Source organism: Cheilinus undulatus, linkage group 3 (genome assembly GCF_018320785.1).
Source record: "Cheilinus undulatus linkage group 3, ASM1832078v1, whole genome shotgun sequence".
Taxonomy (NCBI): domain Eukaryota; kingdom Metazoa; phylum Chordata; class Actinopteri; order Labriformes; family Labridae; genus Cheilinus; species Cheilinus undulatus.
In genome coordinates this window covers 47,728,382-47,753,862 of record NC_054867.1, presented here as the reverse complement: position 1 = coordinate 47,753,862, position 25,481 = coordinate 47,728,382, and the positions used below count along the sequence as shown (strand labels likewise).

The 25,481-nt window shown below is 39.8% G+C and overlaps 1 protein-coding gene across 1 annotated transcript in view; it reads right to left on the bottom strand.

Annotated features, from left to right (window-relative positions):
• The window catches only part of lrrc38b (leucine rich repeat containing 38b), a 40,497-nt gene extending 17,531 nt beyond the window's left edge, over positions 1-22,966 (bottom strand). The window contains exon 1 of the mRNA XM_041784006.1: positions 21,466-22,966. Within this exon, the coding sequence (XP_041639940.1) occupies positions 21,466-22,093 (628 nt within the window). The 5' untranslated portion in view covers positions 22,094-22,966. The remainder of the gene's footprint in view (positions 1-21,465) is intronic.
• Between the last annotated feature and the right edge of the window lie 2,515 nt (positions 22,967-25,481).

Sequence of the window (25,481 nt, the reverse complement as noted above, 5' to 3'; positions counted from 1 at the left end):
AGAAATGTTGTCCACTCCTAATTTAACCACTACTTCAGATGCATCCACATTATTCTCTTCACTGGAAGTCACTGTCTAATGCTGACATGCCAAGAGAGCAGGGCTGGATCAGAAGTCGGTGACAGCCATGTATGTCATGGAGAAGTCAGCTGGAGAGATGGGGCATGGGCCTGTTGCAGGCCTGTACAGGTCTAAGGCTGACACAGCCAAGTGCCAAGTGCATATGCCCCCACACCTGACCTGGCCTGAAGATGGTATTTGAAGGCTTGCAGTCACTTTAATTAAACTATGCCTTTTCCTAAATAACGTTAATTTGCCCAGTCGTTCTCTCCTTGGGAACAAGAAATTTTCAGCTCAAAGCTTTTCAAGAATGATCTGCCAGATTATGGACATGGAATATGGCCAGTACATCAGCTTTGCAAGGTTAATATCCTTATTTAAGTAGATTGATGTCATTGTGACAGCTGAGAAAGTTATGCACTGACAATCTAAAATAAGGACAATGACTTAATGATTATATAAAATTTAATGGGGAATTAAAAAATTAAGCATGACAGTTAAAATATTCATTAAACGTGGTTAAATCTGGATGCAGGTCTGGCTGAGTTGATGGAATGGGCACTCATCTGCAGAGGCAGAAGTCCATGGCGCATTGGTAACAGGATCAGTTCCCAATCTTGGCGCTGTTTGGTGCAGGTTTCCTCCCACTCTCTGTTTCCTGTCTTTCTTCAGCTCAACTAACAAATTAAAGGCAAAAGGTCCCAACAGTAATTCTTAAAAAGACATTATATTCATATAATGTCTATATATACTCATTTAGATCACTTCAATTTGAAAATTGATGGCTAAAATGCAAAAAAAATTTTTATATTTCTTATTTAAATTGAGATTTAGTGATGTTTATCTGTGATCTTTTACTTAAACTTTTCATAAGAGAATCCCTCTTATATCTCCCCTCTTTCAGGGTTGTAACACCAGCTCTTCACACTACTTCACAGTAGAGTCTGTATTGAGAATACAGATGCTAGCCTGGGGTGACTCTCAGCATATAATTGATGCTCCATGATGCCAGATACTGGTACCTCCTGAGGTTTAACCACAAGCCTAAGAGTTAAAATGATATTTAAAAGCATTTTTATTTAGTAATGGCTTGTATGAAGCTTATTTCGAATTCCAAAGTCTGTGAGTAGGCATACTAGGATTATATACAAGGGTCAAATGAAGGTTGAGCACTTGCTTGGAGGTTTTCTGCAAGCTTCTCATCCAAAATCTACTTATAGCAAGAAATTCTTAGTATAAAGTCAAAACAGTCAACTAAAATTATAAAACATGACCATTTAGTTGAAATAACTACAAGAATTGCATAAAAAAGTGTTTATGTGATGCTCAGCGAGTTTTTAGAGGACTGATCCAGATCCTTTCCTTAATAAGATCTATGCTCGCCTTGGGTCAATATCAGCTCTGCAAATGGTGAGCTGATGGTAGCATATTTGCAGAGCTCATAAATGACCCCAAATGCCTCTCTGATCTCACAAAAGTGGTGTCAGGGCAATGCAGCATTGATGGTGACACAAATCACGGCATTGCACCATGTCAGGCGGCGGTGCTATGTTACATTCCTGGTGTGGACATTTGATGGATGGCATTGAAGATTACAGCCAGGCCAACCCGGGTGAGAGGGTGCGCTATCCACTGTCCCAGCTGTGATTGATCTGCCGGGCTGTGACGGGCCGGTATTAGAGGCTTGTTTCTCCTCCTTTCCCCCACACCACACTGTCTGCACAGATTGATCTCTGCACCAGTAACACAGGCAGAACTACCACAAGCTTACATCTGTGTTGCGGTTGTGTGATGAACCAGGTGTAAACTTTCCCCTTTGGGACTTGCATATTGTTAAGTCTGATAGCAACACAAATATCCAGTCTCTCACAGCCACTCTGGTAGTAGTGAGCTCCAAAAATGCACAGGGACAGCATCTGCAAACTGGCCAAAATATAAAAATAATCTCCATAATTGCTCAGTTATGGAAACAAATAATTTAACTGTTGATTAACAAGCAAACCAGCAACACCAGGAGTAAACTAAATCACTAAATCACTCAATAACATATCATGAATGTCACAGAAATGTTTAATACTGACTTTGGGGATTGATGTATACAATAAACAACATGTAAGATGTTGAAACTGAGACCTTTTATAATTTCAAAAAAATTAGCTCGTTTTGAATTTGATAGCAGCAACACATCTCAAAAAAGTAGGAACAGGGCAACAAAAGGCTGGATAAGTAAGTGGTACTAATGAAAAACAGCTAGAGGAGCATTTTGCAACCAATTAGATTACCTAGCAACAGATCAGTAACATATGGGTATAAAAGGAGCATTTTAAAGAGGCAGAGTCCTGCAGAAGTAAAGATGAGCAGAGGTTCACTAATCTGCTAAAAACTGCACCCAAAAGTTTGTGGAACAGTTTCAGAAAAATATTCCATAACTTGAAATTGTGAAGACTTGAATATCCTACTATTTACAGCACATAATAACATCAAAAGATTCAGAGAATCTGAAGCAATATCTGTGTGCAAGGAAAAAGACTGGTTAGGTTAAACTGGATGCTCATCCTTCAGATGGCACTGCATTAAAAACTAGAAAAGCACTCAGAGAGCGCAGACCTCTGCCATTAGCCCTATCTCCCAACAGTGGAGATTCCTTTCAAAAATTCCAGGATCCGTCCCCATGCGCCCCCCACCACGGCATTGGCTAATTACTCCCTCCCCGGTGGGGTGGAACAACAGACAACAACAGATGCACCCATGGTCTCACTGGACGACTGGAAGTCATGGCAGAGGGTGAATATGTCTCTATTCCTCCCAGCATTGTGAGGATTCTCACTACAATTCGCTGTCTTTCACTCTGTTACACTCTGACCTGTCTCCTCGAACGGGTGTGTGCATTTCAAACTCTACTCACTCTACAAACTCTTACTCATGTCTGCCATCTCCTGGTGTAAAGTGGTAACAGCGCAGACCTCCGCCATTAGCCCTATCTCCCAATAGTACAGAATCCTTTAAAAAATTCCTGGATCCAGACGGTGATCCAGATCACTCCCAAAATCAAATCAAATTTTTTTTATGCCATTTCTGACATTTCCTGAAAATTTCATCAAAATCCATCCACAACTTTTTGAGTTATGTTGCTAACAAACTAACCAACGAACAAACCCACCCGATCACATAACCTCCTTGGCAGAGGTAATAAGCATGATTCTGTACTGGAAATTGCTGCATGGGCTCAGGAACATGTGTCTGTCAACACAGTTCTCCATGCAATCCACAAATGCAAGTAAAAGCTGTATCACGCAAAGAAAAGCCACATATGAACATGATCTGGAAATGCTGGGGCCTAAAGCTCATTTAATAAGAACTGCTGCAAAATGGAAAACTGTTCTGTGGTCAGAGGAATCAAATTTTCAAATTCGTTTTGGACACCATGGACGCTGTGTCCTGTGGACTAAAGAGGAGAGGGACCATTCAGATTGTTGTCAGCACAGTTCAAAAGCCTGCATCTCTGATGGTATGGGGGTTGCATTAGTGCCTGTGGCGTGGGCAGCTTACACATCTGGAAAAACTTTATCCATGTAAAGTATGTCAAGATTTTAGAGCAACATATGCTCCCATGCAAACATTTTTTTTTCAGGACTGGCCTAGCATATTTTAGCAAGACAAAGCTAAACCACACAGTGCATCCGTCACAACAGCATGGCTTCACAGTAGAAGAGCACAGACCTTTCACCAACAGAAAATTTAGGGTAACATTAAACGGAAATAAAATGGTAAAATGTCTCAGTTTCAGCATCCTATATGTTGTTTATATTCTATCATTAATACAATATGGATTTTTCAAATTTGCAAATATTTGTATTGTGATTTTATTTACATTTTACTCAGTGACCCAACTTTTTTAGAATTGGGATTGTATTTCAAAATTTAAAATGCCACTTTTGCAAACTACACAATATACCAATCCAAGAAGAAAATCATCATAATTAGGGAAATTAACTTTAATGCATTAATGCATTAATTGCAATTAATTAAGGTCCATAAATAGTGCATTGTTTTTAATGGCCTTATTGCAGTCTTTACTGTCCCTCTCAAGACATTTTGGCCAAGACACTGCAGAATCCCCCTGCAGCTAGAGTGATCTTCAGTCTACTTGAAGTGCCTTATCTATTTTATTTTCAAAATAAAAGAAGGCCCAGAAATTCTGATTTATTTTCATGATTTTAGAAAATGTAATCTCTCGACAGGCCTATTTCAAATACAAGAATGGCTCTAAAGTCCATCACTCAGAGGCTATTAATAGCACCAAGCAGACTTAATTACAAGAGATGGAAGAATTATTCAGTTAAGAGGAAGTGGGAGAAAACGATCTGAGAATCATACAAGAAGAGGGCAGGAGTAGGAGTCAGAGATGAACTGAGTGGAGAATGCGTATGAATGCACAAAATGACAAGCATTCATGTGACAGGGGGGCGAGAGTGAATCATTCAGCAGGGGATTCCTTCTGCGTGGAAACTCGCTGACATCACTGTACCAAAGGCGTATTCAAATCTCATTACTAAAGCACATATTCACACATGGAAATATGCTGATTCCCAAATACAAGTCAGGCTGTTTAGAAAGACAGCCCTAGTGAGTGGCTTTTCTCCTTTTCTCTGTAGCATAAAGCTGTTTATTCTGTCAGATTTCATTATGAAGAAACAGCTAAATGTGCTGGTCTTAGCAATTCAAGCCTCACACTCAACCACGCACAGGCAGAGAGGAAAGTACCCATCATGCACAGGGCCGCACGCCGCCAGTGAAATAAAGCTTTTGGCTTTTCACCTTTTCTTTCTGACACTGGCAGATTATCCCTCTCTGCTCCTGTACATGCAGCAGCTGATGCCATCACACCGTGTAATTCAGTCCACCTTTTCACACTCTGCTCTCCCTTGCCAGCACTCTTTCGCTCGCGGTCTCTCTCTCACATCCTTACTTTAAATAAACATTAAATTAGGACAAGATAAAAGAAGCTATCCGCCTGAGTTAATGGAAGGGATATTTTCTCATCCTAAATCCGTTGAGTAGGAAAAGATAGCAGCGAGAAGTGAGAGTCATATAGGGCAGTAAGGCATAATGTATATGTGCAGACTGTCCTCGACACCAGGGTGTAAAATATAGCAGCTTGGTCAGTGGCCCAGCTAATCAAACTTTGAGTGCCGTTTTTGGATGCTCTCTTTAATTTACTGCTTAATGGGACAGTGAAGTTATGACTGTCTGCAGGAGGTGGAGGTTGGTGGGAATGGATGGATCATAAAACATGGGACTTACGACCTATATACCAGGTTTGATTCATGTGAAAGAAGAAATTAATGCTGACCTCACAGTATTTAAGGTATGTGTCACAGGTTGACAACTTAGTAAATGTGCGTTAATTTAAGAGATATTCCAGTAGATTGTACAAGGTACTTGGCAATAGTGGAAATAAAAAAAATACAATACTTGCTCAATTGTAAGCAACTTTGAAAATTTTCACTTCGGCTACCGTAGCTGATGGCATACAGTCGATTCAATCTTGCTTTAGGCCCATTTTTACCTTAAACCAGGGATGTCAAACTCAATCACAGCAGGGGCCTTATTCTGGATTTAGGTCTAACCTGAGGGCCTAACAGGGTCAACATTTAACCATAAACTGTCAACCTCATTTTCACCAGTAAAAAAATATGATAAACAGCACTGATGATAAATCATTTGGAAATTCAAAAAAGTATAAATGATAAGTTTAAAGGCTCAAATCTGAGATAAAAATCCAATTTATTAGTTCAAAAGATCAGAACACAATATTCAAAATTTAAAAATAGAAAAATAATGTTTTTAAAGAGCAAATACATGAGTAGAAAGTTGAAATCATAAGTTTGAAAGGTCAAAATATAAGATCAAATTTTAAATCATGGGTTTAAACGTCAAAATATGACAAAGTTTTAAATTGTGAGTCTGATTGGTCCAAATATTGGATTAAAAAGACAAAAACTAGGAGTTAAAAATGTCAAAATATGAGCTAGAATTCAAAATGATGACTTAAAAAGTTAAAAAATATGACTTTAATTCAAAATTGAGTGTTAAAGGTCAAAATTTGATATAAAGAGTAAAAACTATTTATTCAAAATGTCAAATTATGAGAAAAAAAATTGAAATCATGCTTTTTTAAAGTCAAAATATGGGATTAAAAAGCCAAAATAAGGAGTTGAAACAGTCAAAATATGACTAAAGATTTAAAATTGAAAATCTTGACAATAAAAATGTGACATATAAAGTCCAAGGTCAAAGTATGAAATGAAAAGTCAAATCATAAGTTTAAGACTTAATCTTGAGATGCAAGATTAAAAATATGAAATCAAACACAAATTATTCAGATTTTTATGGCTTAAACATGATATTTCAGATAATCAAGTTGAAGTTTACATTATTATACTGGAGGAAATCTGCAGACCTCATACTGACCGCATAATACAATGATGATATGCAGGTCGGATATAATCGTTCCATTGGCCGGATTTGGCCCCCGAGCCTTGAGTTTGACACCCGTGCCTTAAACTCACTAAATTACACAGTGAAACTGTACCAATCTGCTACTCTGTATAGCCTAGCTTCCCCAGGCACCTGTTTGAGGGGGCAACACTCTCTGAAATAGAGGTTGATGCCACTATTATTGCAAAGTACCACAGATAATCCAACTTCTAAAATACTGAAATATCCCTTTAAGTCATATAACATAAAGTGGTATCGTAACTAACATATGCTGTTAAAACAGCAGTCTGCACAACTTACTCTGTTTTTTACACCATCTAGGTAGTTTTTTATCCTTTAGTCTGACAACTTTGGGTACCTTAATCTAACAAAACTGCAGATGTTTCATAAATAAAGGGGATCACCAGGATTTTTAAGCTCAATGGAAAGGTGTCAAATTGGGCCCTTTTGCCACAGCCTTAGTCTACTGTATGATTTTGCTACAACCACATCTCCATGACCAAATATCTGTGGTAAATTCAGGTCGATAAAATTTGCCTCCAATACTTTTTGATACCAGGCATTCTTAAAATTGCAATCTTTTATTTTAAAGACCCATGCTGTCAAGGAAACGCAGAGCATCTGGTCCACTTTAAACACATGGTATGTAAATTCATCTGCAAGGGGGGCCTCAATCAAAACAGTAACAAAACATGACGTTCTTATACTTTGGTATTTTTCATCTGTTTTGTATTTTTATTTAATTTTCACTTTTGTTTTAAGTTTCAGTTTGGTTTTTATTAGTTTCTTCTGCATGCTTATAAGTTATGTCAAGTTTTTACCTTGCATGCTTTAGATGCTAAGTGTCAGTCTGGATTAAGTTTTCCAAACCAGTACTGTGGGATAAATGTCAGGAGCGAGACTCAAAACAGCCAGAAAAAGTAAACTTCATACAATATTTGAAAATATATTCAAATAGGCTCTTCACCTTTAATTTTTTATCGAATTTGATGTTTGAATACAACTCAAAACCTAAAATTACCATTGTGGGAAGTCTTTAATCAAATCAGGTCATATAACTTTCCCCAAATAACCTTGGTAGAGACGAACATCGCCCATCTCCACTTATTTCCACTTTTATCTTCATATTTTGAAATAAGGGCTTTGTTCAATAAAAACTGCACTTTATAAGGTGTGTATTTAATGGAACTAAGCCTGAGAGTTAGTCCTAACAGCACTCTCAAGCTAATGATTCACACCTAACATGCATCTTAATCAAAACACATGACACATCCTCCTAATTCAGCAGTCTACTTAAGCTGCAAGATTTCTTTCTGCTCTCTTCCTCTGCTCTGCAACTGCCTGCTGCCCTGGATCAGCACTGCATTTTCTCTTTCATCCCACCTCCACCCCAGCGTCCACCTGTAGGCTCTGACAAGGGTTTTAGATGTTATCTCATCACTCTTCAACTCTGCATGTAAAATAAGTCTGAAAGGAGTGATGAAGCCAGAGCCTGAAGACAAGCACACTATGCTGCCATAATAAATGCTTGAACAATTATGACCATAAGATGACTGACTTTTGGTTTCATAAATTAACGTCCTAAAACCCAAGCTCTTATTTGGTTTGAATTTTTGATATTCCCTAGTTATTTGGGGTAAGTAGGACCTGATAAGTATAAAAACAAAACATTGTATTTTAACAAGTAGTTTAAAAGAAAAAATTATGTAGTCGAGTGGACAGTGGGTTTATTTTCCTGTATTACAGTAAAGACACAACTGTGTAACAAAATATTCTACGGCCAATTCCACCAAACTGGGGCAAAATATTCTGGAAATATCCTTAACAATAAAAAAGTATGTATTCCCTAAGATTTTGTATTTTGTTGAGAAGGGGTTGGTGTCACGATTTGTCAGTGAAGAAACTGGTGGGTCCTGAGGCCAGACCAGTTGAGAACCATTTCAGTGGGGCATTTTGTTTAAAATGTTGGCCATCTGGAATGTGCACTGATAATTGTAGATGGCAGATAAAGTGTCCACAAAAGAGGCTAACAGGTTTAAGTTAAATAAAATACACTATATGGAGTTTCAATGAACAGAGTCCATCCACCCATTTTCTATACCACTTTTCCTCGGGGTTGCAGGAGGGCTGGAGCCTATCCCAGCTGTCATTGGGCGAGTGCGGGGTACACCCTGGACTGGTCGCCAGTCAATTGCAGGGCTGACATATAGAGACAGACAACCAGGCACACTCACATTCACTCCTACGGCCAATTTAGAATTACCAATTAGCCTAATGAGCATGTTTTTGGTGGTGGGAGGAAGCCAGAGTACCCGGAGAGATCCACACGTGCACAGGGAGAACATCCAAACTCCACACAGAAAGGCCCTGACAGGGAAGCGAACCAGGAACCTTCTTGCTGTGAGGCAACAGCCCTAACCCCTGCACCACTGTGCAGCCATGAACAAAGTCATCAATTCAAAGTAAGAGGAAAAGCTGCAGAGATAAGCATGCAGAGCAGTGGGTCTGGTCTCCACTTGACCTGGAAATGCGTCGCTGGGCTGCAATGTTATGGGGTGGGTGGTAGCAGGTCTACATTACAGAGGTGAGCTTTGGTGATTGTACTCAGGGAATAATCATGATAATGAGATGAGGCAACAGAAGGGACACTTTCAGCAGCAGCTCATACTGCAGTATGTAGCAGTCTGTCACATTCAGAGTTTCTATGAACATAACAAACAGGTTGTAAAAATTAAGAATTTCTCTTGCTTTGTAAAGTGTTGGAAATATCAAAGTAATGTAAGACCTCAGCTAATAAATACAACAGGATTGGCCACTTTTTAAAAACAAAGACATTTTGTTGTAAAAATTACACAGACTGAAGAACTTCAAATCAGGAACCAAGAAAGGCAAAGCTCTGATGATGTTTATATGTTGTTCTCTTCATTACTGCTTGATCTTGTGAACTTGTGAATGCAGCTGCTCTAGGCTTTTGCTGTAGTCCACTTCAGAAACAAACAGCAGATGAAGGCGTGTGCTGTCAGACGGAACAAAACCATGGCGTAGACAGATCGCAGTGCACATGACTGATGTGGGTTTAGGTTAAGAGCAGTTTAGTCCAGCAAAAATTGTGGGCAGCAGCCATTAATGAACTTGTTAAGATGGTCATATCTTCAGTGTTGTTTAATCCTTACTCCTGACTTCTCTAAAAAAAAATCTAACTAAATATGGTTGATTCATAATGGTGAACTTGACCATGAATGTGTGCCTGATTCTAGTACCTAGATGGTCAAATGTGGAAGCTTATTATTACAGAGCAAGCCGCCTTATTTGACATAGGAAGTGAGAATGTGTTGTTATTTGTGTGCTTTGCTGTTCCGGTCAGCTGCATCAAAATTTCACATCTTGGTGTGTTGTGTGATAAGAACACCCTGGGAAGAAACCTGATACACTATGAAGGAAAATTCAGACTCTGACCCCGTCACCTGAACTGCTACTTTGTAGTGAAACTGCTCAGGTCATGACTAGTGTTGATAGCAATGCCTCGATGGGCTTGAGCCTCAGTCTCTCATGGGATTTGGCCTGCTCTGCCCTGTAGGCAGCTCTGGCTCCAATTACCCTGGCCAATGTGCCGCAGAACTGTGTCACTTTGAATTATACATGGCCTTTGTTCATCCTTAACCCAAGAGCACTGGAGACAGCAGTGGATCATGTTTACACTCATCCTTCAGTTCAAACATTTATGAAGCCGATTGGTAGCTAAAAAACAGACGAAAAGACAACAAAAACAGCAGGGGATGCAGACGCCTCATGGACCAAAGATTTTCAAAATCCTCACGATTTAGAAAACATGGGACCCCAAACATGATGGGCAAACAGAAAGGGAACACTTGTGTTCCCATTATGTGAAAGGAGCCATAACATGACCAAAACAGCATCCAATATAATGGTGTCTGTTTACTGTTAATAGAATAGGCCATTTGAACACCTCCCTCCTCTAGTATTCACATCACCATATGGCAAATTTCCTTAAAGTTTTGTTCTTGTTCCTCCACATGGGGTTTAAATTTAAAAAACTCATGTAATGCCAGCATTTTCATATGGAAAGCCATGGGGACAACACCATTTTTTGGCAGCCATGCTGCCACTGTCTGGCAACAATATTCCAAGAGGGTAACCACTCAAATTCCAATTATATGACTTCATGACACAACTTCACAAGTTCCATTAGAACCTGAAGATCTGACATGATCTTGAAACAATATGGTCTTATTTCCTCAAATGAGACTTTAGAAGAAACTAACACAGTAGACACTGGCAGAATGAATTGATAACCATTTTTGACTACTTTTCCCTGTAAATTCAAGATAAAATTTATACGAGTGGGTCTCTGAGTTGATATGATGAGATACAATATGGGCCGATATAAGGAGATATGGGGCAGTACGATGCAATGTGAGGTACAGTACAGCACGATACTATACGAGATATCATACGACACATGTGTTGTGGTGTGGTGCGATATGATACATAAAAATCCCAAATTATATGGTATGATACAATTTAATACAGTCTGTTACAGTAGGGTACGACACAATGCAGTGTAGTGAGGTGTGTTATGATACGATAGGATACAGTATGAGATGACACAATACTATATGGCATGGTAGGGAAGATATGATACAAGAAATGATATGGTACAATACAACACCACACAATATGGCTTAGTGAATTATGACACGATACGATGCGTTAATGAAATGATACAGAGAGGTGTGGTGTAATACAAAACGATATGATACTATCTGGTGTTGTGCGATCGGATATGATACAATATGATACAACATGATGCGATACAACAGTGTTAGGTGGGATACAAAATTATATAATACGGGGCAATTTGATGAGATACAATATGATTTCATATGATACAATGTGGTGTGACTTAACACAGTACAATTCAACACAAAATAACACAATACGCTATTGCAATACTATGCAATGGGATACGTCACTATACAATACGATACAATGCGTTACGATACGATGCAATACTGAAGGATACGATACAATATGATACGATACGATACAACACAATACGATTTGACACGACACACTTTTCTTCGCTCTTGGGAAAACTTTTTGTCTTGGACTCCAAGAGTAGTAAACATAACTGCATGGTACTACAACAAATACACACTTAACACAGTCACACAAATGCACCAGAAACGCCCAGAGACGAGAATTAGAAACCGTCAACAAACTGTAAAACAGTAGGAATCAGCAGCAGCAGACATATACATGTCTGGGTTGAAAGTAGGACAGCATCAGCAGAAGCTGACATGCCTCATGTAGAGAGGCTGATGACCTTGAGGCAGTTAGGCTGGGCTCAAACTAGACCTGTGGCTCCTTTCCTGTATTTCATTCCCCACTCTCTTTCCCCAGTGTTTGTCTCTATCCCCAGTTTTATCTCTTAAATAAAGGAAATATAAACAGTCAATCTTAAGCAAATACAGGATTAGCTGTCAGTGTTGTACTTATAGCCAGCTCCCTTCTTAGTTGGTTGTATTTTGTTGACAATCCAGAATATAAATGCTGAGTTGTCCTTGGTGGTTATCCCATAAAACAGGATATAAGATTGTAAATATTGAACATGATTAATATCCATGATTTGAGATTGCTGCAGCTTCATCATTCTTCCGAGCAGATTGGATAACACCCCACAAGAAAATCTGCCAGGATAATCTTTAGAACCATCATAATGTTGGGACTTAACTTCCTTTTGCTGCGAGAGAAAAACAAGGCCCAACATTTGTTGGATTAGCTTGCAGTGTGTACAATGCTACAGCTATATATGAGATGATATTATTGCCCATCACTACTTGATTATGTATCACACATTGTTGGCAAAATCACAAACTTTGATTTCTATTCAACCCTCTGACCCCAGAATTTTAAGCATCTTCCACCCACTCATCATGCTGACCTGCAGTAATCAAAGTTATGCAAACAGAAAAGTGTGCTGCTTTGTGAACTTCAAATCACAGGGGAAATCAAGATGTGCAAAATGGAATGGGAATTGGGTTTACAGCATGGGCTCTGCAGCTGCTACATTATGCAGGCCTTCTCACTGGGAACCATAGATATCTCAGGATGACTTCTAAAATAGCAGTTCACTTCTGTCAGGTTTTATTGACATTTTTTAAATTAGTTAAAGATTTTCTGCTGGTGAAATATTTTACATCAAACTTCCCATTACTGATTCATTTTCTCATTAAATCAATAACACAGACCTGAATCCTGTGACGGTATCAGATAAATACTGAAGAATTGACTGGCTGTACCTGTACCCAGTCCTGATTTACTGTAGCTGATATAAGTTATGTGTCTGTCTGATGAACATTTCAAATAAAGAACTGAGAAAATAAGAAATGATCTATGTAAATCAGGAAAATGATAAATGATGTGATGATTCAACTGACTGTACTTATGTAGGGTCTTAATTGTTTTCTGATGACTCAAAGCATTCACCCATTCAAACACACACTGATGCACTGAGCTTCTCCAGTTTGGCTGCAGTATATACCATTGGGAGCAATGGGGTGTACAATGGGGTTCAGTACCTTGTCCAAAGATAATTCATCATATGGACTGAGATTGCTGGGATTGAACCAGCAATCGTTTAAGAAAAAAAGGACCACCTCAATGACAGAGCCAGCTCAAATGTGCAATTAAACACAACTTTTCTGGAATAGTGAAGAAAGAAAAACTTTCTTAAAGATTTTGGGATTCACTTACATTTATATCCTGTATAGTTTATGGACCTAACACCCTTAATAGCATTGTTGCCTTACTTTAGGATGTTCATGAACAATGCCATCAATAAATGAAAGTGTCAACGAACCTGACACACAAAATACACCCTTTTACATATCCATTGCATGGGACATTGTTCAAATCTATCTGTTTAGGATGGGCAGAACTTTTAAAAATTGATGAATACTCTGTTTAACACATTAATCACAAGCCAATCAGAACTGTTTTTGTTTTTTTTTTGTTGTGTTGTTTTCATGTGTCACCACAGGGAGTAAACTCCATAATAAGGCCAGTTTGACAGGCAGCCGTTGTTGTTAACTATCAGTGGAGCCTGTGGTAAAGTGGCTGGATGGCTCCAGCTTGCTATAGGAGATCAGCAGTTCAAACCACAGTCAGTACACATCAGTAATGAGAGTCTGCCCTTGGGCAAGGTCCTCAGTGCCATCCATCCATCTCTATATAGGTCGCTTTTGATGAAAGAGTCTCCTGAATGACATTGTAGACAGAATTCTTGCCAAAGAAGTAAAGATTTTGTATGTTTCTTGGCTCTTTGGTTAAGTTACTATGTTAAAATGTTCTCAAGTAGAAGTGAAAGTACTGGTCCATACACCTACTCAAGTAAAAGTGAAAAAGTAATTAATTTTAAGTTTACTCAGAGAACTGAGTAGGGAGTGATACCCCTGGGTGGTACAGTCTTTATATCTTTATATCAACATGGAATGCAACAGCTGTTTTTGTTTGTAATGTGGAACTGTTTCCTTGCTGTGTGCTTGTGCACATTGTGTAACTGAAACCAAACTATGGGCCAGTTTTTATCGTTAACAGAAGGCTAAGGCCTCCTTGTTTTGACTCAGTACTTTTTAAAATGCAATGAACAATGAAGTTCAATACTTCCTTCAAAATATTGCTGGCACTGGGCCAAAACCTCAGACCTCCATTTTACTTTAATTCCATGAATCAGAACTACCAGTTACCCTTTACATCTGTCAGTGAGTTTAAGTGGGAAAAAAAAAAAAAGATGCTGACTATGGCCATTCAATGTTGGGTTAATCAAAAATGAAAAGTGAAAAGTGATGATTTTGGAAGTACAACGTTTTGGCCCAGTGCTAGCAACTTTTCATAGATTCTGTAAAGTGAAAACCAAAATCTGTGTCTTAACTCACTTGAAATGTTGGAATAAGGTCACCATAAATATGTGAAAACACTGACATCTATGTGTGACTGAATTTTTTATTTCGACTGTTGGACAGTTGCTCACTTCTCTCCTGGCTTGGTTTTATTTGAACTGGGCAAATTTAGGAACCCATGACATCACCAGTCTCTTTGGGGCATTACCCCACCCCTCCTAAGGCTTCAATGATATAAAATCATAGAGCAGTTCATCTCAGTAGAGTCTGTTGTTATCTGATGTCACTGCTTTCATTGAATTTAGCAGCCAGCTACATGCTGTGTTTCTGGACATTGTAAGGCAAATTTTCCAGATCTATCAGCCACAGTGGACTATGGGTCTTTGAAGGGTATCATAACAGAGAGATTTGTGGCAGAAAACAGTAAATTTAATCCCCAACTTCTGTCTCTGCTCTGTCAGAGAGCCACGCAGCCACACTGGCATCAGAAGTATTTTTTTCTCATCTGAGATGATTGTATTTCTTTTGAGTGGGCGTGGCTTCAGCTTATTCCACCTACATGCCCACGGCATCCTAGTGCAGATTTTACTGCCTCATTTTCATGATTCTGAAGCTTAATTCTATAAACTTAGAGATGTTTTTCATGACTGAAATTTGGTCTGGAGGTTCATAACCCAGTAGCCTGTCATACAACAAACCTTAAATAAAGATTTCTGTTTCACTCTACAGGGACTTTAAGTATAAATAGAATTACTGGATTTATAATGCACACAAAAGTACAAATACCTAAAAAGCTACTTCCTCTGTACTGCTGAACCACACCCATAGGTATAGCCTCATGGTCCTGAAATGACTCAGATTGTTCCCGTTATTCTTAAACTGTCAACATCTCTCTGGGAACATAAACAATGAATCAAATATGTTATTAATAGACTATTTTTGGTGTTTGTACAGTGACATGTTGAGTCGTCAGAGTCAATAGGAGGCAATTGCTTTTTCTGTTTTTAAGTCTTGGTTTCATGAGGCATGGCTTGCATAAAGAGTACTGCTTTGCTCTTCTTGGATTTGTTGTACTATGAAACATTCATAGATGCAACCTCCACAGGGATGAAACAAGCAAACAGATGTAGGAATTTAAAAGTGATTTCCGTCTCTGTGATGGATTTTATCATTTAAGAATGAGTTGAAACGCCCACGCTGATGGTGGTAGTTCAAGCTGATACAGATTGAAAAGTCTATCAAGTCAACATCATTGACTAATGAGTATCCATCTGTTATTGTGTAACCACTTTCAAAACAGCGTTCCAGGGAATAGGTCATAGCATTTTTCCAGATCGAGAGCTCAGTCATTATGTTAATCAGGTCTGGCAGTATGATGCCTGTTTGTGTGAACCGTCTGTGCTCGTAAATCCAACGCAGTGTAATCCTCCCTGCTGCTTTTGTTCAATAGTAGTCAGTACAACACTCAACATTTATTTTCTATAGCACACTAATAGTGAAGGAGCATCTAAAGATAACAACTATCACAATACTAGTGTGGCTGATATTTCAGCTACTTAGATTTTAGTGATGTGGTGTAAGCATGAAGCTTTTTATTTTAAAACAGAGATACTCAACCTCACCCCACTCAGGAGTCACACTGACACTATATGTTTGCAAGAGCCACAATTCAAAAACATCTCTCTCTTGCCTGGAACCAATTTGAATTTGACAAAGGATTTAGCCATTTTATAACAGAATGAAAAGCATTATCAAAAGTGCAGTTAGGTATTGGGATCATTAATTTCTGGTACGCTTGGTATCCTTATCAATACTCCTTAATGATCTGAATCCAGGTCAATGCCACTATCAGTATTTTTTAAATATTGGGAAAAAACATGGGACAATACAGAGCTGGTATAAGGTCATGAGCCCCTCAGTAATATATATACAGTACTGTGCAGAAGTTTTAGCAATGTAGAGCGCTAATGGTTCTTCACAGGCCCTGATGTTCTACAACCCCGGGCTGAAGAGAGGAGGGAGGGCAGCTGTCGACATATTTGACATGTACGTGTGTCACTCAGCAGCCAAAGTTGAGCTTAACAGCCTTTCTTTTGTCCGGGCCTTTGCACCCCTGGTAATTCATCCATCAACCACCAACAGTTTTCAGGTGCTTAGAACATACACACGACAACCAGGAGGTTGTGGAAACCCTCCTATCTGCCCTAACAGTATGTTTAAGCACCACATCTCCCCATAACTCTGCCCTAAAGCTGTGGTTTTTGTTTTTTCATCAGAATATTTTCCCATGCCCTTGGTAATGAACAAAGATATCCAGAGCATGACCTGGGTTGTGTCAATCCTCCTTCCCGCCCGATGGGGCCCTTAGGTGGGCGTGCTCGCCATTACATGCCTTAATTCAGCCTTAAATTTCAGCCCAAACATGCCTAAAACATCTGCACAGTAGTGTATATATAGTATTACATGTTTTATATAGCGTGACTAAACCCCCAGAGTTTCACCTGAAGTTCATATTCCCTTAAATTTCAGGAATATGCCTTTAGCCATTCAAAGTAGACTTACCAAAAGCTACCTGTGCATGAAACGATATGTTCTTTTAGGAGACACAAGTTTGTATATTATCTTCCTCCTTTTAAGAAATACATGGTTATTTGTGATCTCAGGCAAAAACCTTACATTGCATATAATCCTACAGTGTCACAGCAGTGTCTCTGATTGGTTGAGTCTATTTTTACCCGCATAACTTTTACACTCTGTTGCTACCTGGGAATGGTGGCCATGTAAACAAGCTAGCGCGTAAGTATTGGATTAGAAAAATGTGCTTTTTATCTGCAATTTCAGGTGAAAGCACACTTCCAACAAAGCACGAAATACACCACAATGTGTTTTGCCCCTTGTTCAGTAAGCTAACTAGCTTTTATCCTGCAAACTTCAACATGAATTTTTGCACTGAATTATTATTTTCAAATAATGAGACTTTCTGTGCAGAGTGTGCATGTTCTCCCTGTGCATGCGTGGGTTCTCTCCAGGTACTCCGGCCTCCTCCCACCACCAAAAACATGCTTGTTAGGTTAATTGTTGTTAAGTGAACTGATTGATCACTCTGTCAGTGTGATTTTGAGCTTGCCTGGTTGTCTTTCTCTATATCTCAGCCCTGCGATTCACTGGCGACCAGTCCAGGTTGTACCCCGCCTCTTGCCCAATGACAGCTGGGATAGGTGACCCCCAATGGGATAAGCGGTATAGAAAATGGATGGATGGAAATAATGGGACTTGGATGCAGCTTTGGAAGAAAATGACTGTCAGCTGCAGCAGATAGACAAAACATTTGGGTAGTATTCAGACGCTGTGTGGAGATGGGACAAAGTTCCAGAAGGACAAACATCACTGCAGCCCTCCACCGATCTTAGCGCAGAGCAGAGTGGCCAGATGGAAGCCTCTCCTCAGTGCAAAACACAGAAAAGCCTGCTTGTCTATGGGGATTGTTGCAGACTCAAAGCTGGCTTTCATGTATTTTGCACTGAGGAGATGCTTCTGTCCAGCCACTCTGTCAGAGTGCCCATCAGGTTCTTGATCACCTCTCTTACTAAGGCCCTCTCCCCTGATCATTCAGTTTGGCAAGGCAACCAGCTCTTGGAAGAGTCCTGATGGTGCCAAACTTCTTTCATTTGAGAATTATGGAGACCACTGTGCTGTCGGGAACCTTCAGTGCAATTGTATCCTTCCACAGATCTGTGCCTTTCAACAATCCTGTCGCTGAGCTCTGCAGGAAGTTCCTTTGACCTCATGGCTTTGTTTTTGCTGATATGCATTGTCACCTGTGAGGCCTTCTATGAAGAGGTGTGTGCATTCCCAAATCATGTCCAATCAATTTCATTTACCACAGGAGGACTCCAATCAAAGTGTTGAAACATTTCAGCAAAGATCAAGAGAAATGGAAGAAACCTGAGCTAAAAGAATACAATCATTGCATAGGGTTTGGACACTTATGTCAATGTGATATTTAAGAGTTTCTATTTTCAGAACATTTGCAAATATGTCTAAAATTGTGTTTTCATTTCATCATTTTGTCATCATAGGATACTGAATGTAGATTCATGGGAAAAATGGGATTAATAGGTCTGAGTACGAATGCACTACATATCTGAGTGCTACTTGCAGCAGCAGCCAGAGCTAGAATATAATTGAGCTATAATATTATTTTATCAAAGGATTCATGAGACTTTTAAAGAGGTATTGATGAGCTCTTTTTTTGTTTTGTTTTTGTTTTCAGATTTTGAAAAATGCAAATCATCAAACAACTGTTAAACTGTGATTGTTTTCTTGACAGTGGAGAGGGGTGGATAAAAACCTGGATGTGACTTTTTACATTCAATTTTTCAAAATAATTTTTCCATTTTTTGTCTTTCTTCTCTATGCTGATCATAATAGACTTATGCGGCTCAGGACTCAGGCTGAGTATAGACGTTTTGAAATAAACAGAATAGAGTCAGAGGTAAAAGCAAAAATGCATGCATTAAGTCAGTTTGATAGCTGTGTGACACTGGGCCGTATTGCAGTTAGTAAAGTCAAAACGTTGTTCTGAACTTTAAACCCAGAGGAAGGGAAAACTTGTTTCAGAGGATATTTTCAGTTTAGTAACATCGTTTTGTCCTCTCTGACCTGTCACGAAACTAATTTGCATTGCCTCAGAAGACAAGAGCCAAAATAATTATTATTCCTAATGCTATAATGTTTTGTGTCACCCAATCCTCCAGCATAATTAGCATTACAAAGTCCAGTCCTGACAACATTTATTGGCTGAAAAAGATAAGCATGCAAGACCAAATCTGGACTCTTTTTAAAAAAAATTCCTACCCAAACAAATATGTTGGTGTGTTTTCTCAGTCCAAGCTGGTGGGATGCTCTGGGGTCATAAAACAAACGCTCACTGGTGGAGACTTAAGAGCTGCATATGAGGTGAGATACGCATTACTAACTCAATTTGAGCAGCGTATACATCGGGGCCATTTGGCAGCAAGGCCAGCAGCTTGGCCAGGCGTCAGGCTTCTTCTTTGTTGTTGATGTCTGCCTGGCCTGCACTGCTAATACAATTCATTATGGCTTGCATTTGACAACACTTAGAAACAGTGATTAATGCATTTGCTGCCGCTTACTAGGGGGAATAAGGTATTGCTGCCAGTTTTATCAATTTCTGCACCTTCATAGGCTCGAACTTGTCTGTTTTTGGGGCAGATGCATAAAGCCTGGAGGGGAAAGTGAAAGCATTTTCAATAGCCCAGAACACCATGGCCTAAATGTACATTAGGAGTTTGCTTTAGTGCATCGTCAGCAGTTTGCAGCAGCCAGCCAGTTTCTTTGGGGAGCTGAGCTCGAGATTTTTTTGCCTGCCAGATTGCACATAAATTTTCATTTTGATTCAACAGAAAACTTCCTGTTTGAAAATATTAAGGATGAAGAAAAGCCTACCATGACTTACACATGCTTTCCTGAGTTGTAGGTTCCAAATATGTGAGTATTTATTTTAAAATCCCTATTTAAAGTCTACAGATTTATACCACTGCTGTAAAAAAAAAAAAGAAAAAAATGTGCTTTGTTCATACAGGTTGACATTTCACACCTCAAACAACCTTGGAACGGTGACAAAAATAAATGCTCCCACTCCTTGTTATACATAACACCCTGCGCCTGAGCATGCACAGTGTTTCAAAACTGAAATATGTGTCAAAATGTTCCTTAAATCCACAAACACACGCAGCCCTGCAAGAAGCAGCGATATCATTATACCAGATAAAGCAAAAAGATCATGTAACATGTAAAATCTAACTAATCTGAATAGGATATCAGCACAAGCTACTGGTCATGTGTGCCTGAACTGTCAGATGTGTTTATTTTTTGCCTCTGCTGCTCCCACGTGCTGGCTTGCACTTATGAGATAACTGCCGTCTGTGTCCTTTGTAAGGACATTAGCAGTAATACACATAAGGCTGACCTTCACAACATGTCGAGTTCCCTCCAAGCAAAACACAAACCAACACGATTTGTGCAGAAATAAACACATCCTGATAGGTGTTTTGGGTTTCATACATACAGCTGACTTTAAAATAAACAACATTAAGAGAGATCTGATTATTTGGGATGGTTTATCTAGGACATATCCTGCAACACCCTGAGAATCCAGCATCTCTGGATGCTGAGACAAATCAGCTCAAAGTATGGAGATCTTACCCACAGCCAAATACTTCAAAAGGGACTGGATGCTCCCCTTTGTCTTGTGTTGTTGTTCACATATAAAAGCACACATTGCCTTGCACACTGGAGCACACCAAAACTTCAGCCCAGTTGTTATCTAACTCAAGCCTCCAGGCTAAATCACAGAGGGAGACGGAAATATAGTACGAGGCTGAATGTTCACATGTAAGCAGCAATAAACAAAAATAATATTGGTGAAGGCTTGATTTCATTTGGAAAATCAATAACAATTTTTGTGATTTACAGTGTCCACAAAATAGCAAGTATTATATGAGTAAATATAGATGCTGCAAATCGATCGATTTGACTACCACGCAGGATAGAGGTCAATGCTCGGTTTATATGCACAGTGGAACCATAGAAACAGCAAGCTAAAAATCTTAATAAATGTTTACCAGTTCCCTTTGGAGCATACTTGCATATTTAACTGGTGTATTATGGGATATTTTGTGAAGTAGAAAGCAAAAATTCCTGTTGATTTTAGTTGAGAGGAAGTGCTGTTGTCCTATATTGCACACTCATATTCACAAACCTTACATGCTGTTGGAGTGGAGGAAGAAAGAGACTAAATTAGAACAAGGGAGAGGGAGGGGGGGTTTCCCCTCCTACAGGGAAACATAAATAGACCAGAGCAGTGTTATGGTAATGGGTTTGTCATAATACTGTTGTATGTTGTGCTCGGATACGCTTTATTTGGGTGAACGCTGGAGCTTCTGATGCTCCTACTCACCGTTTGGAAGCTTCTGACTGTTCTCCATCAGCCATGCGAACAGGTTGGCAAAGTTGCAGTTGCACACCCAGGGGTTGCCCTCTAGCCTCACCACCCGCAGAGAGGGCAACTGACTTAGTGCCCCCACCTTAAGGGTAGACAGCGCATTACGCTCCAGTTCCAGCTCTCGTAGAGAGGTTAGGCCAAGGAAAGCCTCCTCGCTCACCATGCTCAGATAGGGGTTGTTACCCAAACGTAGTTTGATCAAGCTTCGGGACTCCCCAAAAGTCCCCTTAGGGATTTCAGTCAGATTGTTGCTCCCTAAATCAAGGAAGACCAGCCTGGAAGATGTGCTTAGTGTCCCTGGCTCTATGTGCGAGAGGGAGTTGTTCCGTAGGTCAAGGTAGACCAAGTCACTGTACAGAACCAAGAAGTCCGAGGGGATGCGGGGTATCCAGTTGTCAGCCAGCAAAAGCCTGCGCACATCCAAAGGGATCTCATCGGGTAAACGGGTCAGCCCACGGCCGCTGCAGTCCACAGTGTGAGGATCTGGGCACAGGCAGGTCGCTGGGCAGTTCTCCCCCAGGGTCCATAAGGCAGAGGACAGCAAGATGAGGATCAGTTGGAGCCAGCAGACACATGGCAACATGGTCAAGGGGGTGGAATGAATTATGGGGGAAAGAGGCTCGGGATAAGGGTGAGTAGGAAAGGGGTGGGTAGAGAGCAAGAGGGTTAGGGTCAGAGGGCAGGAGATCAGGAAAGGGGAGGGAAAGGGGGAAGTGAAAGAGGGTGGACGTGGATCAATCCTCTTGAAGAAACATCCTGCCGCTGTGGAGATAGAAATCTAGAAGGGCTCAGGAATTGTGAGATAGCAGCACAGCAGCGAAAACTGGTTTCCAGGAGATCATATAGCGAGCTGCTTGGGTAGAACAGCAGACTGCACGCTTTGAAGGAGCAAAAGGAGGGAGATAGTAAGCGGTAAAGAGCAGGAGAGCAAGAAAGACAGAGCTTAACACCAGAGAAGGGAGGGTAGCTTAAAGGAGGTAAATAGAGACGAGCGTGCTGGGAGTGATGAGAAGCTGGGGGCACAGACAAGGGAGAGGGGGGTTGAGGAGGGGGCACTGTCCGCCACGCTACCCCACAGTTGATTCCGCGGCAGTGACAGACGAAGACAATAAGGTCTCTGACACAAAAGGAAATATGAAGCTGTGATTCAAGCATGACAAGCAAAGAGTAACATCATTGCATCCCTCCATTAGTCCGAGGTCTCTATGTCGCTCTGAAACGAGAGAGAGAGCAGCTCACGGAACATCGCTCAAGTGTGTGGTAAGGTTGTCCCCCCTTATTATTGCCTCTCTATCTCCCAATGCCCTGCAACATGCTGTGAAAACACAGCACGGCTCACTCTGGCTCCGTACAGCTCCGTATCAAGGCTGTGTTGCTCTGCAGAGAGAATCCAAATGTCCAGGCAGCAGCCTCATGGATGCAGATTGTAGAGCTGAGCTGCACACAGCCATGCCAATCCAACGTCTGCCTCTGAATCTACCACCGTTTATCTCATGCCCTCTCCCCTCTCCTTGTTTCTAGGGAGGCGTGCCTCAACCACGCTGTCAACATGTGATGTCACTTCCTATAGTGTGAAGAAAGGATGAGCTGAGGTAACTGAAAAACTCTGAAGTAGAAGACAGCTGATAATTACAGTGCTTTTTCTAATTAAAGCATACTCAGCTGCTAGACTTCCACAAAAAATGTACAAATATTGAAGAAAATTACCCTTTTACAGTCTCCTTGCTCTATGTAAAATAATATTTTATCTTTTCACCTGATTTTGAGATAATGTTAAGGGTAAATAGTCTGTCAAGCCCTGCTTTCCTTGATTAACTTTTGTTATTGATTAATTGACTGAATTCTTTAATAAAATTACAATAACAAACAGACATACAGTAGGGTGTATGTGTTTGACCTGAAATCTCTAAAACCTTGTTGAAAACATTTCAGATATTACTAAAGTCTGATGCTAGAGATAACAAGAGGGGTTATAAAGCAGGAGAGGGGTCTGGCTGTAGACAGTAGCTCTCAGACTCCCCCTCCTGCAGACCATTACTGTGAGACGGTGCGTCTGTCATAAGAGAAATATACGGTAAAACTTTCAACATGAAATCAGATTAAACCTTCAGTTAGAGTTAGGGGGAAGGTGAGGATATCAAAAGTTAAAAAATTAAAAAATGTTTTTTTAAAAAGCAGAGTAAACAGTCTGCTTACAGGAAAAAGCTTGACTTCCATGAAAACATTGTAACGTAGCAAATGTAGCATATGTTGCTCCATTAGGTGCATAAGCTACATAGCTTCTGAGCTAAAGCTCAAAAAGTTACTTGGTTACATTATTTGTATAGCCTACATAACTACATTGGCTTTACTATGTTTGCTAAAGCTCAAGTTGCTAAGGCTAACTTAGCTACATTGGCTTATTGTTTACCACATAGTTAGCATGGCTAATTTAGATTTAGTAAAAGCTAACAAAGTTAAAGCAAGTCACCATTCGTGTATCTACTTCTCAAACAGGTCCAAACATAATTTTATCTAGGATTAAGCCCTCTTACCTTTTTCCTTTTGTTTTTTTTTTCTTTTATTTATGAAAAGTTTCTTAGTTTATTGTTTTCGCAATGTGGCTCTTTCACAGCCAGACTTTGTTTATGAATAAATTTGAATATTTGAAAAACAAATCTGTAACTGTAAATCTGTGGTACCAGCAGATACAGCTCTGTCCTGACAGAGACTGCGTTTCTCTAAGTGTCTGAGTGGGAGGCTGAGATCTATGGTCTGCAGCCTGAATGTGTTTGACAGCAGCGCTCAGACGCTCCTTTTGCAGACCACTTCTTTGTGACACCATCTCACAAATGTAACGCAATTTGCTGGTTCAATGTATTTTCTGTTTTAGAAGGAGTTACGTAAATGGTGGCTTGTTTGAGCAATGTAAGTTACTTAGCTATGTAGCTACAATTAGATACAGTAGCTACATAATTAACGCTAACATGTAGAACAACATAGCTGCATTAGCATTTTGCTTTAGCAAGGTGCTCAAGCTAACATAGTTACGTTAGCTGAGTAGGTAATTAGCTATGTAGCAACAGCTTTAGAAATAATAGCATAAGCTAGTGTAGCATAAGCTATAACAGCTCAAAAAGCTTTGTAACCTTTAGCTTTTACTATTTGAGCTGCGCTAGAATTTTTTCACTGAGGAAGAGCTTCCTTTGTGGTTAAGAAGACTGATTAATAGGCTAACTCAAACAATTTGTAATTGGGTTTTGTGGGTCAGATTTTTAATATCTAACTTTTTTTCTGCTCTAGCCCATACACCAAATGGAAATTTTATTAAAAGTTTATTTTTGTTGTGTGTAATTCTGTCTTGACAGTGCTAGTGTCTGACAGCAGTGGTCTGCGAAACAAGCATCCGAGTCAGACTGTCTTGGAGATAGTGGCGAACATTGATTGTCTTCATGCTATGCGGTAACAAAAACATGATGCTATACATTCTGATCTGCTTTGCCAGACCAGCATTAACATGAAGTTGTCAGCTGATGCCGACGCTAGTTAGCGAACATTATGGTATTGCAAGGTTCAACATACATGCTGTTCAATGTTACAAGATATATCAGATGAGCACAAAGTAAAAAGTAGCAGAAAGTATTCTTCGTGTCAGTGGGCTGAACTGATATTTCAGTCATCCAAAGAGTAGAATCCAACTAAAGTGTTTCTGTAGACATCCTGAGCAATAATGCAGTTACAAAATTAAGGTCTCTTTCACCACAATGCACTTAAAAGACAAGCTGAGGCAAAAGTTTGCCTGCCCGCAAGTAGTTTTTATGCAAATGAGCTCCCTGATAAGTAAATCTACTGACCAATCAGAGAGCCAATAATAGGTCAGTTGGCCTAAGTAATGTTTATTGTGACTAATTTAAACGTCCGTTAGTGGTAAAGTTTAACTCAGTTGAGTCATTTGTTTTAAAAAGTTAAGAAACACTTAACAGTCATTACTG